Below are 16046 nucleotides of genomic sequence, written 5' to 3'. Positions count from 1 at the left end.
ACACGGGCTGGAGACGGTGGTCGGGTGAGTATTGGGGTCCCCAGGACCTGGCCCAAGCCTACAACAAACAGCTGAAGTGCCGGGGGTAAAGCTTGGAAAAGCAAAGGTGACGAGGCTGTGCACACATTTCCTGCTCATCCTGGGGACCACGGGCATGTGCAGCCAATTCCGATATGCCTTCATCCACATCATATGATAAGATACCTTATTGATGCTGGGTCTATAGCCTTGAAACAATATTAGAAGTGGGCCAAGAATAAAACGCTTATAGAAACAAGGAAAAGTGCCCACTGACATTTTATATTTATTATTAGGGTTAAGCCTATTTAGGTAGTTCAACTAAAATACAAGAAAAGACATACTGTCATCATATCTATTAGGTTTTTTTTTCACAGTTAAAATGAGGTAATCTGGCTTTACAATGTTTCAGTTGAATTAAGCAGTTTGATCCAGTTTACAAGGAGAAATATTTTTGAACAATTATTTCCTAGGAGGGAAAAAGCCAAGTGAAATGTGTGTGAATAAGATAATTAAGCCACAAAATACATTTCAGAGTACCAAGCAGCATGTATGTAAAATTTTAACTCTAACCTTAAAATTGGTACAATTTATTGTTATTTTTACTTCACTTAGCAAACAGCATGCACTGTAGTATAAAACAAGCATAGAGGACAAACGTAGTATCTAAGAGCCTATTTATCAGATTCACCTATCATCTGAATTGACCAAGATATATTCTGACTATAACAATCTCTGTATTTTCTAAGTGCTTTTCAGCGAGGTTAAGTATTACAGTTGGCATATATACAGTACAAACAATGCATACACAATCTGCATGTGATACTTAATTTGGGGGTATAAATTAGTAAGTATAACAGCAGCAAGGTACCACTGCGTCTAGAATATGTCCTAAGATTTATCATATTGATACTACAGATTCATGACTCAAGTGTTATTAGTGCTACAGACTAATAACAAAGGTAAAACTGCAAATATACAAAGCGACCGAAGGCCTGTTTGACTTCAAAGTGCTGTGCTTCTTGTTGGGCTCCAAGCTGGTGAGCAAGCTCTTGCCATTTTGAATGAAGTGCTGGCCTCAGGTTCTGGGTTCCAATCAGATTCTGTGTGTGTGTGTTGGGGGTGGGGGGGTCAGAATTATACACTGGGGAACGAGGAGCAATCACCTGTGATAAGAGTGCATTTGGGCATCATTGAGTGTGTGCCTTTCTGTGTAAGTTTTGCCAATTCTTATGAATAGTGATTGGCAGATGATAAAGGACAGACAGGAGATGAGAGGAGGAAGTGGTCTTCTGCGGAGGTCAGAAGGAATGAGATGGAAATGCCCCTAGACTATTGATGAGGTTTTCTCAATAGACTGTGGGATTGAGTTCCCCGGGAAGAGAAAAAAAAAACTATCCAAACTATGTGGTTTAGAAAGGAGGCTGAAAACTCCTAAGAGTAAGGTGTTTTTTGGTTTTTTTTGGAGGAAAGACTACGATGCTATATCCACTGCAGGATCAAAAGGGTTATCTTAGAATCTTTTTATAGTGTTTAAGACTGTGCTATTTCAACAACATCAATAGTATTTTGTACCATATTCTTCTAGGTTAAGGGCCAACACAGTGAGATAGTAGCTTTAGTGTCACCATGTCTAGTAGGAAGCTGAGGAAGCCAGAAGGTAAGGAGATAGTACATCTCCTGGGGTAAGAAAGAGCTGTTTGTTTTCATTTGGAATTAATTTCCAGCTAAATCACTTACCACCTAATCAATTCACTGCTGTGTATCCCTAGGTAATATCTGCGAGTGACAAAGTTATGATGGCAAATACTAGGAAGCAGTCTGAGGCAGAGGGCCAAGGAGTACTGAAAAGTTGGTAGAGTTTAGAGGGACAACCATGTTCTTTGCCATACAAAAAAAACTTCCTGTCAGTATGGACATCTGATGTTACCAATTTCTGTTCATTGCCTTTTGGCATAATAAGACCTCGCATGCACTTGGGAAAGCCCACCTCTCAGGAGCTCAAGTGTGCAGCAGCAGATTTCATGCAGCTCCACTCATCTCATTATATGGATTACTAAAGGTGCCGGCGTTGCACTAGTTCTGTGATCCTACACCACACTTTTGAGAAATGAACCCAAATAGCATTTCTTTTCCCATGCCACACAAGGAGGAATTACCACAACCGGGCACCTCCCTGAGTATAAGGCATTTAATTTAATCATAAGGGGCCTGAAATTTTGGGGATCTAGTCAACCAAGGTTTGCAGAACAGCACTAAAGTGGCAGACGGCATCTTTATTCCAGATTAAGGAACCAAGGCAGACTTAGCCTAGGGTTACTTGGTTGCTCAGCCGGGAGAACTCTCATGGCAGTGCCCCACTTGTTAGCCTGTTCCATTTCCCAGGACTTAGAGTAAAAAATTGCAGTCAGCCAATAAAGAACATCACAGAAACTTCAACTGGGGCACGGACTCATTCAGTAAGATGGCCTGAACTTGTGTAGTAGTCCTAGGTCTTCCATGAACAGAAACCGTTTCATTTCAGTTGTAACTTCTGTTTCTCTACCTTTAGAAAGCACTACGCTTTCTTGCCAGGCTGTAATAATGTCTCGTTGGGGAGCCCTTTCGTATGGCAGGATTTAAAAAAAAAAAGAAATGAAATCCTGACCCACCACAAAACTGCATTTTATTCCAGAATGCTCCACCACGTTGTCTTCTTGAACAGGATCAAACTTTGTGATGTGAATGTGAGGTCATGAAAGAAGAACTAGGATTCTTAAGATTGAGCATGACCTGGGCTCAGATCTTGTGCTTTTCTTTGAGTTTATATAAAAATCCTGGGTTTGTACTGTGGCTTAACTATTCCCAAGAATTCAGGGGTTGTGGACTCGGTGCTAAGGAAAAATAAGTTAATTATTGGAGAATCTCCTACAGCATACATGTGTTTTTTTGGCATGACCCTCTTAGGTCTGCCATTCACTTAAAATTAAATCCTCAATAACTTATCATTCCCTTCCATCAATTCTATCTTGACTTTTCTCCCCAACCCTAAGACTCTCTTCTGTGCCCGTGAAACCACAGTGGTACCTCTAATAGGCTCCAAGTCCAAGCCTTTTAAACACTGCTCTAATCTAACTGAAGCCTGTGATTGTCCTCTCTGCCACAAAGCCATGGAAATGTGGCAAATGGTCCAGAGAGTTCATGAAAAACTCAGCTTACATTTCAGAATAACTGTGGCCCCAAATCCTCCGAAACTAAAGCCTTCTTTGGCTCAGTCAAGTAGCTTTTTAGTTGATCTTGAAGTGAATTCTGAGGAAGCACGATAACCTTGTTGGATCTTACGAGAATAAATGATGTGGTTGGGTCAACCATTATTATTGTTGGCGGTTGCAGAATGAGTCACAGACCTACTCCCTCTGTCCTATCACGGAGTCGCCTGCTTGGCCTTAGGTCCAAGAGCAGAATGCACAAATCCTTTGTGATATGTCAAACAACTGTTCCTTGGAGCAGAGAATCTGCCAATTCAAGGGTGTTTATCGAGAGTGAACTGCAAATGCTTCTCCTCCGGTCTCCCAGAAATCCTGTGCAGAATTTCAGAATGCAACCAGAGCATTATGACAACTCAGAGCACTATGAGGGAGTGAGCACCTGCACTTGCCACATGCAGCAGGACTCCACACACATGACCTTGGGATCATTTTCTGTGCTTCTGTGTCACGCTCGATGACTTCGTCTTACCAGGCAAACACTGAGGTGCACTTACATGTTACAACCCAAGAGAAGTGCAATTATATCTTTTAAAACTAAAGGAAAAAAAATCAAGTAAACATTTCACTGAACAGTCAGCAGCCCTTGGGTGTCACTGGCATCCTGTGGAGATACCTGCCGACACACCTGGCCTCATAGCACCAAGCACCTGGGCAAAGCTGAGGCTCAAATAAAACAGAGCAGAGTAATTCTCCTCTTGCCTCCTGATCTCTTTGCCAAGTAACAAAGGGTTAAAAGGGGCAAGGATCTAGTCCCTAGCAATTGACCAAGAGAGTTAAAAATAAAACCAAATGAAACAGTAAGGACACAAAGAAATCCCTGAGGGTAGGCCAGGGATTTCAGAGCTTGCCACTGGGGTTTAATAGCAGAATTGAAGAACAATTGAGAAAGGGAGGGCATTTCCGTTCTTACTCCTTCCCAGAGAAGGCCCTCAGAAATTGACAAGACAATCCCAGAAACCTTTGGGAGAAGGGGTTCAAATGCAGGAGCAGGAAACGTGAAACCAGATTTTCCCAGAGGCATTTGCGTTGTGTCTTCCCCCTCAGCTGCGGATGCTACAGGTCAGGGCTGAACTGACTTGACCTCCAGTGGAGTCTGGAAGACCAAGGCTGGGGCATGCGCCTGGAGCTCACCCCGGGTGCCCCCCTCTGCAGGCGACTTGGAAGACCCAGCCATGAGAATGGCGGAGTAGAAATGGCAAGCCGCAGGGGGCTGGCCCAACGATCCTCGTGCACACACACATCCATCAAGGATTCCATGGTTATCTTTCTTCCTGAAGAATCCAGACAGGGACATCTCCTTAGAGATCCTCGGAAAGTTCTGAGGAGCACCCCTGCATATACACTCCCATGCCCAGTTTTCTTTCTGGCTCCCTCCTTTGTGACCTCCTGCTGGAGTCTTCCTCAAGAGTTCTTCATGACCCGTAGCATCCTCTGCTGTGGTGCATGGCCGGGTAGGGGGTGCTCAGGTCTGGACCACACCCACACGGGCTCCCTGTCCCACCACGACTGGGGAGCTGGGAACAACTGCGGCCGGGTCAGAGTGTGTCAGAGGTCACTCACAGTCCTGAAAGGCATGGGCAGCATCAGGCCTAGGTGAACAAAGTTCAGGAAGCTCCTTTGTGAGTGCTCTCGAGGTAAGAAGCACTGAAGATACTTAATCTATAAATAAATAAATGCATAAATAGAGTAATAAATAAATAAATAAATAAAAACACAAGAGGGCTCTTTGTAGATAAGTACCTCCTATCAATTAAAAAAAGAAGAATCCCCTCTTGAGTTTCAGAGCCCTCCTGCAGTGGTGATTAGCAGGCTCAAAACAACCTGCAGAAAGTAGAACAATCAAGACACAAGCTGGAAATGTTCCAACACTGGGTATCTCTCCCTTGATGACACACGAGTCATCCTGAATGTCCCGAGGTAGTCTTGTTTTCAAGGAGTTACAGAACAGCTCCAAACTCACTTGGGGCTTCCTCCTTAAATCCATTGCACTTCCCCACACATACTGAGTCTGCCTCCCCGGTGCCATAAACCAGATGCCTTCCGTCGGCGTTACGTGTCACAGCACGGACCAGAGTCCTAGGCAGATAGCAACGAAATGCCATTCCAAGACCTGGCTTGAAGATCCCATTCCAAAAAAGACTTTGCCAGAATGAGGCAGGAGTTTACCTGGCAGCCATTTTGGGAAAAGTTATAGGATTAAACCAAAGAAACGTGGCATGCAACAAACATGCGTGTCTATCTCCTGCTGGGCCCCACACTGAAAGGATCTCCCACCACTGCTCCTTTCACTTTTCAGAAGGGGCCAATAGAAATAGAAAGGAATCAGTGTTTTAAGACTGGGACACACATTTCTGATACCAAAGGCGATATGCACTGTTTATCTAAAGAATGAAGGTGACCAGTTCCCAAGCACAAGCTATGCGAGAACAGCTTGCGGCTGGAATAGCCTGGTGATAAATAAGTCTTACTCTCTAAGGGAAGAAGTGGTGACATTCAACATTCCAGAGAGAACCGGTGCTTGGCCCTTTTCTCCCTCAAAGCCCTAGGCTGATGTTAGAGCCACCCCACAGGGCCTTCCACACCTGCAATGAGCCATTCTTTTGACTAAAATGCCTTTTTGGGTTCAGTCTTCTCCCTGGCTCAAACACAACATTTGTCCTGGAAGACAGCAGGAAACTGGGCCAAGTAGGAGACACTCAATGGAACCTGGAGACCCCAATTCCCTATTACATTCAATATCATGAGCCACTGGGAAGACCCTGACTTTGATCACATGAAACATGCTTCTTCCCTTGGACTTAAAAGTTTTTTAAAAGTCTCCTTTGGGAAAAATGCAATTAAAAGCTCTGTATGTTATCCAAATAGCCCTATGAAGAGGGTAAAATGCCCTCCTCCTCCTACTTTCCCATCACTGCCCAGGGCCATCCTAATAGGAAACCCTTCAGAACTCTGGCCGAGATCAACAAAGTCAACATTAAATCAAAAATCAAATCAGCATTTAGCCAAAGCTCTATCCTCCTGTAGGAGGTCATTCAATTCAATGACAGTCGTGGCAAAGTCCACCAGGTCCACAAAGTCAGAAGTGATGATGTTGACTCCCATGGCTCCGGGCTTCTGAGTTTTCACCCAGTCCAGGATGGCAGGAAGATTCCTACACAGAAGGGAGAACAGAGAGCAGAGTTTAAAAGAACTCTTCCAGAAATGGAAGAAAGACATTTCCATTAATGTGACAAAAGTATGTCAATGAAAGCACAAGCCCCCAGTGGTTCATCTGTTTAAGCGATGTGTCTCTTTCAGGGATGAAGTGATGTCTCCTCCACTAGAGAACTGTACTCCCAGGGTGTCTGCGCTGGAAGAGATGATTTGTCTCAAGCACCAAAGAGATAACCATGTCGGTAGGACCTTGAAAGACTAAGGTCAAGAGCCTAATTATTGGTAGGTGCTTTAATTTATTTTTTAAATCATAAACATTTTCAAACACACTGTAACCCTGAAAGAAATTTACAGTAAGTGCATCCACCACCTCTCTTCTACCGCGAATATTTTACAGTACTTGCTTGCCACATATCTGCCCATCAACCCATCACTCTATCCTTCCATCAAAACATCTTATATTTTTGACAAATTTCAACTGCAAACACCTGGTATTTGGGCACCTTACACATGCCCCAAATACCTCAGTACGTATATCATTAACAGAGACTCAATACTGTTTAAATCTTTCTTTTGACATAAACTTGCATCCGGTAAAATGGGGAAATCTTAAGTGTTTCTAGTTGACTTGTGACAAGTGTATACATGTGATGCAAAACCATGTCAAGGTACAGAACGTTACCAGCACCCCAGAAGGTTCCTGCGTGCACCTTCCTCATCAGTCCCTGCCCGCATCCCCCCAGGGGCAACAATTATCCTAATTTTTTTTTTCTACCATTGATAAAATTTGCCTGTTCTAGAACTTCATGTAAATTCAGGCAATATGTATTCCTTTGTGTGAGTTTCTTTCACTCAGCAATACGGTTTCGGAATCCACCCATGTCGTTGCATCCATCAGTAGCGTGTTCTTCGTTTTAATCTCTGCACTAGTCCACCGCGTGAATATGCTGCAGTTTGTTTATCCACTTCTCTTACTCAGGAATAAATGAGATGTTACTAAGTTTTGGATATTATGGATAAAACTGTTATGGGCATTCTTACCAAAGTCTTTTTGTGGAGATTTATTTTCATTCCTTTTGGAAAAATACCGAGGACTAAAATTGCTTTATTATACCATAGATTTACATTTAGTTTTATAAGAAACTTCCAGATCTTTTCCCAAAGGGCTTGTTCCATTATATATTCCCAACAAAGTACGAGAGTCCTGGTTACTTAAGAGCCTTCCCAAAATTTGGCACAACTCACCATTTTATTTTTAGCCATTCCAGCAGGTATGCAAAAATATGACTATTGACCATTTGTCGTCCCCTTTGGAAAGTACCTGCTCAATTATTTTACTCATTCTTTTTTTTTTCTTTTTAATTGTTGAGTTGTAGAAGTTATTTATATATTCTAGATACTAGTCTTTTCTCAGATGTGCTTTTTGATGTTTTATCCTTGCCTACAACTTGTCTACTCATTTTCTTAAAGGCATAATTTTGGAGAGCTCAATTCCTTAATGTTGATGGAGTCTAACTTACCAATTTTTTTCTTTTATAATTTCTGTCACCTATCTAGGAAACCCTGTTTGGTCCCAGGTCACAAAAATATTTTCCTGTTTTCTTCTATAAGCTTTAGCTTTCCTGTTAGGCCCAAGATTCATCTCAAGCTAATTTTTATATATGGTATGAAGTAGGGGTCAGGGTTCACTTCTCCCATAGGGATACCCAGTTATTCCAGAAGTATATGTGGCTTCTTAATACTTACTCAGTGGCCTCACAAACAGTCTGTTGGTCACATCTTATAATTCGAGAATTTTCTATTTGATAGCCAGAATGTTTTGCCCGAGGCAGCTCACAATTTGGTGATGTTAACAAATGACAATTTAATGTGATGCCTTCTGTATTAGCAGGAAATGTAAATACCATGGAGGGTAGAGAGGAAGGCATAGTGAAGTATCCTGCATAGTTTGGCATCGTGGTAAAAACAGCTCACTACATACTTGATAAGCTGAGGAGACTTTAAGGAAGATACAACCCATGGCTTACGTTTTAGTTAATGGATAGGAGAATTTTTAGGAAGGATTTGCTCTAGGCCAAAATTAAAAATACTTTTACCTTAACGGGCCCCCTTCTCTTCCTCTGGTGACGTTCTCCTTGATCTTCTTTCTTTCTTTTAAGATTTTATTTATTTATTCACGAGAGACACAGAGAGAGAGAGAGAGAGAGAGAGAGAGGCAGAGACACAGGCAGAGGGAGAAGCAGGCTCCATGCTGGGAGCCCAACGTGGGACTAGATCTTGGGTCTCCAGGATTAGGCCCTGGGCTGAAGGCGGTGCTAAACCGCTGAGCCACCCGGGCTGCCCTCCTTGACTGTCATCTTCTCCTTCCAAGCTGCCCTCCCTTGAGCATACATCCTGACCCCTCAGTCTCCTCCTAGATGACACTGTCTGGGCCTTGCTAGCATTTCGCCTTCCTCTCTCTTTTCCTCTTCCATGACAATGATGATCAGTCCCAGGTCGCTTCCCTCACTCAGTGGACCCACTGACCATGGGCTAAAACATATCTCATAAATCAATTTGCATTTTAAAAATATTTTATTTATTTATTCATGAGAGACACAGAGAGAAAGGCAGAGACACAGGCAGAGGAGAATCAGGATCCCCGTGGGGAGCCCCATGCAGGACTCAATCCCAGGACCCCAGGATCATGGCCTGAGCCAAAGGCAGATGCTCAACCACTGAGCCACCCAGGTGCTCCTCAATTTGCATTTTTATGTTAGTAAGCTAAGTAGGATTTAAAAAACCACCACCGGGCAGCCCAGGTAGCTCAGCGGTTTAGTGCTGCCTTCAGCCCAGGGCCTGACCGTGGAGACGCGGGATCGAGTCCCACGTCGGGCTCCCTGCATGGAGCCTGCTTCTCCCTCTGCCTGTGTCTCTGCCTCTCTCTCTGTCTCTCATGAATAAATAAATAAATAATCTTTTAAAAAAATAAAATAAAAAACCACCATCACAGGAGTAAGTCCATTTTTAACTGGGTCTCCTGAAGACTTAATAACCTTAATTTGACCTTATCCAGTTTCTTCATTACTCAGTCTCTCCCCCTGTAAAATGGGGATACTACTATTACTTATCTTGTATGGATTTGGGGGGGAATTAAATAAGGTAATACATGAAAGGTGCTTAAAACTTTGCCTGGGGGGCACCTGGGGGGCTCAGCGGGTTAAGCGTCTGCCTTCCCTCAGGTTATGATCTCAGGGTCCTGAGATCAAGCCCCGCATCCGGCTCCTGTTCAGTGGGGAGTCTGCTTCTCGTTCTCCCTCTGCCCCATTCCCCACCTCATGCATGCTCTCTCTCTCACTTTTATGCTCCCTCTCTCAAGTAAATAAATAAAATCTTAAAACAAAAAAAAAAAAAAAAAAGAAGAATTTTTCCTGGGACATAGTAAGCACTATGAGTGTTTGGCCCCAGAGCAGGAATCACACATGGTAGAGTGTAGGCTAGAGATAATCTGAAGGCTAGCAACGGAACACCACAAATAGCGTCTTCCCTTGGCGAAAGAGACCTGGAATACACAGTGGCCCACAGGAAGGCCACTGTAGTCCTGAACCTGATCCATTCAGGACTTCTTTTTATTTTTTATTTTTTCAAGATTCATTTATTTATTTTAGAGAGAGAGATACACACACAACACACACACAGAGACAGAGGCTGAGGGGCAGAGAGAATCCCAAGCTGACTCTGAGCTGAGCAGAGAACCCAACTTAGGCTCCATCCCAACACCCTGCGATCACCCTGAGTGGTGAAACCAAGAGTCAGATGCTCAACTGCCTTTGCCACGTAGGTGTCCCATGACTTCTTTTTACAATCCACTCGTCAGGGGTGCCTGGCTGGCTCCGTCAGTAGAGCATGCGACTCTTGATCTCAGGGTGGCAAGTTCAAGCCCCACATTGGGTGTAGAGCTTACTTAAAAAACCAAAAAACCAACAACAAATCCACTGCTTAGTGTTTAGGTATGAAATGCCGGCGCCATCTTCTGGTCATCATGGGGAAATGAGAATTCAAGGCTGGTGGCGACTCCAGGTGACTCCAGCCAAAGCCAAACCACAGGGGATCCCTGGAGCCTGAGAGGAGAAATGTGGGAAAGGCATCCACCTGCGGGTCTCCGGTGACAAAGAGCTCTGTCAGCTTCGGGTTGCATGTATCAACCTTCCTCAAGGCAGGGATCAAATAACCCGGATTATGTACAAAGACAGGAAAATGTAGAACTGTGAGGAGAAGCCGCTTTATTTTCTTAACTCTTGGCCTTTACCAAGGAGAGATGGGGGCAGAGAGCTGAGCCAGGTACTGCCGACAGGCCCGTGAAGCACCAGGTCCCATGAGCAGAGCCATGGATTCGAAACCTGCCTTGCCTTTGAAGCCCATTGAGAGAAGAAGGCTGACCTCTGTGTTTCTGGGTTTTCCAGAGAGATGGCCTGCCTCTTTAGTGCCAGTCACTGTGGTAGGTGTGGTCATACTAAGACGCTATAGTTTTGTTCATATTATTAACCCTTTGAGTGGCGATAAAGAGAGCTCAGAGACCTCAGGAAATTCGTCCAAGGCCACCCTGTGGTTAAGAGACTACGCTAGTGTGCTAAGGCTGCCACAGAAAAATGCCAGACTGAACGGCTTCAACAAAAATGTATTTTCTCACAGTTCTGAGGCAGGGAGTCCGAGATCAAGAGGTTGGCAGGTCTGGGTTCTTCTGACGTTTCTCTCCTTGGCTTGCAGGAGGCCGCCTTCCTGCTGTGTCCTCACATCATCTTATCTCTGAGCACACACATCCCTGGAGGCTCTTTGTATGTCCAAATGTCCTCCTCTTATGAGGACACCTGTCAGACTGGATTAGGGCCCACCCTAGTGGCCTCATTTTTACTTAATCACCTCTTTGAAGACCCTGTCTCCAACTATGGTCACATTCTGATATGGGGGCCTGGGGCTTCTACATACACATTTTCAGGGAACTGAATTCAGCCCATAACAGGCACCAGGTCAGGCTGTAGTCTCAGGCTTGATGTCAGTCTGTGTCCCCTTCTATGGCTCCATGGCTGCTCTGTCCTTGAGCTTAGGCAAATCTTGCCCTCATTTAATTTCAGCGGGAGGGCAAGGTTTCTAAGAATCTAGGGGAATCGATCCTAGAAATTCAGACTGACGGCTCGATTTTTCATGGCTTCCTTTTAGGGTGATAAACCAAAGCTAACCAGATCTCAGGTCCAAAGTTTCACCTAAGAGTTAGGTTAACTTCCTACTGGAAAAAAAAAAAAAAAAAGAATCACCTCTACATTTGTGGGAAAATACCTGATCTTTGTCCTCTTGGTTAAGCTGATAACCAGTGCTCAGGAACCAGCCTCACAGCCCCCAGTGCCCTCGTTAGGACAGACCTCTTGGACTTAGAAGTGCTGATCTCCGATGCTTGTGCAACTGCCCGGAGGCAACGGTGGCCGCACATTGTCGTGCTGGTTTTTGCGTACAAGCTCTTGACTCAGTTTCTCCCTTCAGTGGATGAGGGGGCCTAGGAATGCGTGCTGCCTCCCTGGAATATTCTGGAGACTAGTAGCCCCAGGTGTCTTTCCAGTCTTGGGACATCCGCTTGCCACCAGCGGGCAACCACTCTGGCATGCTAGGATCCCTTCGCTTTGGGCACATGCCACCATCATATCACTAACTGGAAGAGCTTTGTGCTTCATCGGCAGCCAGAGAAAGTTCTAGGAATTTACAGGTGTGAGCAGCGTTGTGATTTTGTGGGCTCACAGCTCCAACCAGGAAGATCTGACCAGATTCACGTACAGGCCCGTGGAGCAGAAAGGAGCAGAGCGATGAAATATGCTATATTCAAGTCCGTGGTGAATGTGGGAAGGGCAGCAGCCCAACAGGCAGAAGGCCGGAGTCACGGCACGTTATTGCCTCTGACCCGCTCTGTGGACCTGGGGCACTAACCTTACCAAGTCCCATCTGAAATGGGGACAATAATGTGCTCTAGCCCCGGAGGCTGGCTTAATGTAAGAATCAAATGAAATCATCTGCTAGAGGGCAATTTATATTCTAAATACAGTATGCAGATAAAACTTAACCTGATTTTTAAATACCTTCTCTCTGTTATTAGTACAACTCTGCACAGACTTTATACTGTTATTTTCACAGCGCTTTGTAGAAATTTACATATTTAAGAAAAGAGAACATGGGGATGCCTAAGTGGCTCAGTTGGTTAAACGTCTACCTTTGACTCGGGTCATGATACCCCAGGGTCCTGGGATCAAGTTCCAAGTTGGGCTCCTGGTCAGTGAGGAGCCTGTTTCTCCCTCTCCCTCTGCTCCTCCTCCCAGCTCATGCTCTCTGTCAAATAAATAAATAAAATATTGGAAAAAAACCCCTACATGTTTATTTTCCCTGATTGACTTAAGTTCCTTGAGGACAGACACTATAGATACTATATCATTTACCTTGTATATTTATTTATTTTTTAAATATTTTATTTTATTTTATTTTAATCTATGATAGTCACACACAGAGAGAGAGAGAGGCAGAGACACAGGCAGAGGGAGAAGCAGGCTCCATGCACCGGGAGCCCGACATGGGATTCGATCCCGGGTCTCCAGGATCGCGCCCTGGGCCAAAGGCAGGCGCCAAACCGCTGCGCCACCCAGGGATCCCTACCTTGTATCTTTAGACCTAGTTCCTCCTAAGTACTCAATCTTTGTTGAATGAATGAATGAATGAATGAATGAATGATATTAATCTACCAATTTAGCAAATGCATGAGGAAAATGGTATAGATACATGAACATATAAAACGTTTGTCGTTCTGGATCTTTCAGAGATATGGCATTGGTTTATGACATTCTCTTTTCCAAGTTCAGCACAAGTAATTCAGTCAAAACTTAGTAGAGCCTTTCAGTAAGGGTTTCTTGTTTTGCTCACAGCCAATGTAAGCAGGCGTTTTCTCCAGCAAACAAAAGTTGAGGTGCTTCTAGCTGCCTGAACTCTTGCCAGATGAACTCCTGTTCTGGAGTGATGCTATCCAAACTCAGAAGCAAATAGGGATGCATTTTTGGAAGAATCTTTCACGATCTAAACACTGGTGCTTACCACCTGGAACTCAGGAACTGAAGTGAGTCCTGTAAATACCTCTCGTTACCCAAACATTTTCACTTCCTCAGCTCGGCCTGGAAGGATGCCCTATTATCCAAATGTCTGTATGACATTCCCTTTATCCATATCCATAGGCACACACACATACATGGACAGATATTCACACCATACTTTTTCTTGATGACACCTATCATTTATGGTATCCAGGATAAAGAACATCATCTAATACGAAGTATCTGGAGCTTCTCTTGCCTAATTGTACAGTCAGAATCAGTTCTGCTCTGAGGAAGTATCTGAAGCTGTGGCACTCTAGGTAGCATCCTAAGCTGCTTCTCAGGACTCACTGTCACTATGGAAGGGACAAACCTTCATAGGGCACCTCTGAATCCCTAGTACCTACCACAGCTGTCTCATTTAATGTTTTTTTTTTTTTTTTTTTTTAAGATTTTTTATTTATTTGACAGAGAGAGAGAGAACAAGAAGGGGGAGTAGCAGAGGATGAGGGAGAAGCAGGCTTTCTCCTGAACAGGGAGCTGGATGTAGGGCTCAATCCCAGGACCCAGGACCAAGACCCAAGCCAAAGGCAGTTGCTTAACAGGCTGAGCTCTTGGAGTAGCATCGGGCACCCCCATTTAATGGTTTTTAAATGAGTATTTGGGCCAACTGTAAAGGTGGGGCAAGTACATGATGTGGTCACATGCTAGAAGCGAACATACTGCTGTTGGCTTACAGTGCTTTGCCTTAGCATCAAAGTTTAGAGTATTTACAGTATACCATCTATTTTAACAAAATATTTAGAGGCCCTTTGGCCACGTTTAAAGCAAACCACCTCAAATACACAGCTTTTTCAAATACAAAGTTTTTGGTTTTTTGTTTTGCTGTCAACCTAAAATTTTCAAACTATATGATTTTTACTGCTGTCTATTCATAAAAGAATCAAGACAAGTTTCTTCAAAACTTAAAAAAAACCCACAAACCTTACTTGTGGGGTAGAAGCAAATTCTTACCTATGAACCAGAGTGTTCTTGAGGCCACCAACCAGGCCTCGGGCAATGGTCTTCACTCTGGGGGTGAGAATGGCTTGAGAGACGTGGAAGGAGCCTCGTGGGGCCCGCTCACTCAGAGTGGTCTCCAAGAAGAGGATTAGTTTGCGCACGCTTGTAGTGTTGGCCCAGGGTGCTGGGATTTTCTTTCCGGACCACAGGAAGGGGTATTGCTTGTAGAAGGGACAATGATAGAAAATAAGAACCTGAAACATTCAAAACAAAAAGAACAATTCATAAATAAGCTGAATGTTAATTCCATGGCTTTGTCCCAATTGCTGACATGAAAGGCAAACAAATGTACGCATGTAGAAATTCACGAATTTTATGTGTGTATACACACACACATTATATATATATTAATATATATATTAATTAGCAATAATCGTGCCTCGGATAAACCTCATTGGCTATGATACTGCCACTGCTCAAAGCTTATATATTAATCAATAAGCAAAGATTTAAGCACTTGTGTATGTCTGAACTTGAAGATTCTTTATTTTTGTCATGAACACTTCTGGAAGTATGGTAAAATCCCAAACCCCTTCTCAGACTGTTTTAGATGAATGTATCAAATAGAAAAGACAGGGGACGCCTGGCTGGCTCAGCGGTTGAGCATCTGCCTTCGGCTCAGGACATGATCCTGGAGTCCCGGGATCAAGTCCCGCATCAGGCTCCCTGCATGGAGCCTGTTTCTCCCTCTGCCTGTGTCTCTGCCTCTCTCTCTGCTTGTCTCTCATGAATAAATAAATAAATAATTAAAAAAAAAAAACAAATAAAGAGACAGGATTATAAAGGAAATCGATGAGACCGAAATATAGCTATCAAAATATTATTAAACTTGTAATAAATTGGTGTATGTGCTTCATAATAAATACATTAAATAAAAATATTTTGTTGTAAGTCTAATAAGTTCCATCATTTTGAGTTAATGATGAATATAAATGATATTTCAAATGCCTGAAACGAGATATGGAAATATCTGTGATTGCTATGGGGACAGCCACAGGTAGAGCCGATACTGCTGTGGCTGAGGGTCTTCACTCATAGCCAATGGGTATATTAATTTTCAGTAAAAGTGGGAAGGGATCAATATGTAGATTTTTCCCATCCAAATCCACAGACTACTTAAATCCTACCCATGCCCCTCCCCTTGGGGCTCTGAACCCCCACATCACCTGCCCCCCACCCCCCCATGGAGAGTGCTCTGGCTCGGTAGTGCTGTCTACCAGTTATGACTCCTATGCTCCTGCAATTGACGCTCCTGGGGGGTTGAGACCCACTCAATGGACTCATCATGAAGTGCCCTGAGTTTCAATCACGCCAGCCAGCCGACTGAATGAAATAACCCTTCCCAGGAGGATGTGGGGGGGGGCACTACTCTAGGCAGGGAAGACTTCCAGGAGGTGATGGGTCTCTCCAGTGGGACCTCCCTGGGCTGGTGGTGATTTTGAAAATAATTAGCAAGCCACATCCACAG

At 43.9% G+C, this 16046-nt stretch overlaps 1 protein-coding gene and 1 pseudogene across 1 annotated transcript in view; both read right to left on the bottom strand.

Moving 5' to 3' along the window:
* Positions 1–279: 279 nt before the first annotated feature.
* Positions 280–16046, bottom strand: part of PLCXD2 (phosphatidylinositol specific phospholipase C X domain containing 2) — a 49156-nt gene continuing 33389 nt past the window's right edge. Inside the window, exons 3-4 of the mRNA XM_025477899.3 lie at positions 14531–14772; positions 280–6417 (exon numbers count right to left, since the gene is read on the bottom strand). Coding sequence (XP_025333684.1) covers positions 6258–6417; positions 14531–14772 — 402 coding nt within the window. The 3' untranslated portion in view covers positions 280–6257. The remainder of the gene's footprint in view (positions 6418–14530; positions 14773–16046) is intronic.
* On the bottom strand, positions 14837–15002 carry LOC112641668 (U4 spliceosomal RNA; annotated as a pseudogene).

Source organism: Canis lupus, chromosome 33 (genome assembly GCF_003254725.2).
Source record: "Canis lupus dingo isolate Sandy chromosome 33, ASM325472v2, whole genome shotgun sequence".
In the NCBI taxonomy this organism is placed as follows: domain Eukaryota; kingdom Metazoa; phylum Chordata; class Mammalia; order Carnivora; family Canidae; genus Canis; species Canis lupus.
Note: the sequence above shows the minus strand (reverse complement) of the source record. Positions and strands in the feature narration are given on the sequence as shown.